This window comes from Sinocyclocheilus anshuiensis, unplaced genomic scaffold, assembly GCF_001515605.1.
Source record: "Sinocyclocheilus anshuiensis isolate Anshui unplaced genomic scaffold, SAMN03320099.WGS_v1.1 scaffold241, whole genome shotgun sequence".
Taxonomy (NCBI): Eukaryota; Metazoa; Chordata; class Actinopteri; order Cypriniformes; family Cyprinidae; genus Sinocyclocheilus; species Sinocyclocheilus anshuiensis.
The window spans coordinates 447575-450431 of NW_015540865.1; the positions used below are offsets into that span (position 1 = coordinate 447575).

Consider the following 2857-nt stretch of genomic DNA (forward strand, 5'->3'; position numbering starts at 1 on the left):
TGTACAGTATGTGGAAAATAATGTGTTTTTTGAACCTTAAACCGCATAAACACATTTAATTACACCAAATACACAAAATAATGTTCTTTTTAGCAACATCATATGACCCCTTTAAAGTTCCATGGTTTCTAAAGTTGCAACAGTTTTACATGCTGTAGCTGTATTTTCTGAATGAAACAGCAGAGGGCGCCAATGAGACGTTTATGAGTAGATCAGACTATGCTGGAGAGTTATGATGACTGATTAATACGATTGTGTGTGTGTGTGTGTGTGTGTGTGTGTGTTTAGGGAGGTCTTGCTCTTCTCATGCAGTTGATGCCCATCCTCATCCTCGTCATCGTATCAGCGCTCAGTCAGATGATGGTGACCAACCCACCCTACAGCCTCAGCTTCAGACCGTGAGTCTCTCTCTCTCTCTCTTTCTCTCTCTCTTTATCGGTATCTCTCTCTCTGTCACTCTCTTTTTATCTGCTTTCACACTTTAAACAGCACTGTTGCTCTTCCAGTAGTCACCTTCAGATATCTTAAGCACACAAACGCTCACGTTATCAGAATCAATAGACTTACATAAAGTTCTACAGCAGATACATGGAGTATTTAAACTTCATTATCTACACAGGAACAAGGCATCATTTTATTTATATAGCACATTTTAAACACAATGGTAATTCAAAGTGCTTTACATAAAAATGATTAAAAGAAGATTAATAAATGATGAATTAAATAAAACAATTTTTAACAATGAAATCAGAAAGCCAGTCACTTTCATTCTGCTAACTAATGCATTTATATATCTCAAATATATATATAATTATTTTTTTTTATATATTTTTGAGCTAAAACCTCATAAATAAAATTATAAGAAGAAATTGATTTATTTATACATGTATTAAATAAATAAGAATATATTTTCCGAGTATATTCTGTGGGGTCTAACTGAAAAGTTAAAGCAAAAAAAAATATATAAAAATTATACATTTTTCAGGTTGTGGACTGATTGTAGGCCACAAGTGAGTAACACATGACTCTTGATTTTGATTTATGTGTTCCAAAGAACATCTTGTGTTTGAAGGAAATCTGACCTTTTGTCTCATAATCAATGTCACTTACGTACATGTACTTACATCTGAGTGACCTGCAAATCTGCAATGCTGCTTCATTTAATGTCAGAAGTTTTATGTTATACTTGTATGTATGTATATATAGCCAAGTGCAAGTGCTCTGCCACAATATTGCACATTCGTATTATTATTATTAGATTAATAAAATGAGAAAGCATCTGCTCTATTGATCGCTGGTCCATGCCGGGTCACCGTGAGCCGCCCGATCAATACGCCGTGATGAACCGGTTCGGACCGGTCGGGTCACAGGTCGAGTTCTGGACCCTGATCAGCAGCTGGATGTGTGTGAGGACTGGGAAAGATTGTGGTCCAGTTATGCAACATTTTATTTATTTGAGTTTTTTTAATGATCAGTTAATCAAATTGAATACACTTGAATAAAAAAAATCCACATTTTAAATTACACTGCCGGTCAAAAGTTTGGGATCAGTAAGACTTGTAATGTTTTTAAAGAAGTGTCTTCTGCTCATCAAGGCTGCATTTATTTGATCAGAAATACAGAAAAAAAACAGTAATCTTGCAAAATGTTATTACAATATAAAATAATGGTTTCTATTTTAATATCCTTTAAAATGTAATTTATTTCTGTGATGCAAAGCTGAATTTTCATCATCATTACTCCAGTCTTCAGTGTCACATGATCTTCAGAAATCAGTATAATATGCTGATTTATTATCAGAATTATGAACAGTTGTGCTGCCAAATATCTTTTTGGAAACTGTGATACTTTTTCAGGATTTTTTGATGAATAAGAAGTACAACATTTATTCAAAATGTAAATATTTTCTAACAATATAAATCTTTGCTATCACTTCTTATCAATTTAACACATCCTTTAGATTGTAATGTATATTAAAATAGAAAAACTTTATTTTACATCATAAAAATATTTCACAATATTACATTTTTTCCTGTATTTTTAATCAAATAAATGCAGCCTTGATGAGCAGAAGAAACTCCTGTAAAAACATTAAAAATCATTCTGATCCCAAACTTTTGACCAATAGTGAATATATGAATTTGTTATGAAATATAGACATTTAAACAGTGGCTGTAATAAAAACATGACAAATCTACATTAATGAATATTAATGTTATATACAGTAATGCATATATTGTTCAAAATGCTCCGCTCTAGAGGTATTTTTCTAACTGACTAATGAGTTTATGGTTTATAGATGAGTTGAATGTGACATTTGAACTTTGATTTATTTTATGTTGAAAACTCTGAAGCTGTAGGCAGATGCATTCTGTCAGTCATGTGAGATCTCTTCTGATTGGTCGAGAGAGACCAGAGGGCTGCAAACTCAGTGTGAACTCTTAACCTTTGACCCTGAATGATCTTCACGCAGAGGAATCATCTAGAAGTCTGATGGACAGTCGCTCAGCTGTTCTTCACACTCGGTGTGCATGAATGAAGCCTGTGACCTCTGACCCTGACCGCTGTCTTTATACCACATTCTATCTTACTGCTGTTCTCTAAGCAGGGTTATTATCGTTAGCTAAAACTAATACCATGAAAACATTTACTTGAAATAAAATATATAAAAAAACATATAATATAAAAAATAAAATAAATAAATAAATAAAAATATATCATATAAAAAATCATTTATTTTTACTGATGTACTAAAATAACTATTATAAAGTGGATAGTCCCGGTCCTTGATTCTGATTGGCTGAGCCACGTTCGAAGCTGTTGTAAATTACTCTACAAACATACACCTTTGTTTACA

General features: G+C 32.6%; 1 protein-coding gene across 2 annotated transcripts in view; it reads left to right on the top strand.

Moving 5' to 3' along the window:
• The window catches only part of dnajb12b (DnaJ heat shock protein family (Hsp40) member B12b), a 15201-nt gene that overhangs the window by 8163 nt on the left and 4181 nt on the right, over positions 1-2857 (top strand). Inside the window, exon 6 of one of the 2 annotated variants that reach the window (XM_016485583.1) lies at positions 289-398. In XM_016485583.1, coding sequence (XP_016341069.1) covers positions 289-398 — 110 coding nt within the window. Of the gene's footprint in view, positions 1-284; positions 399-2857 lie in introns of both variants that reach the window. The other variant, XM_016485584.1, reaches the window with a different exon arrangement.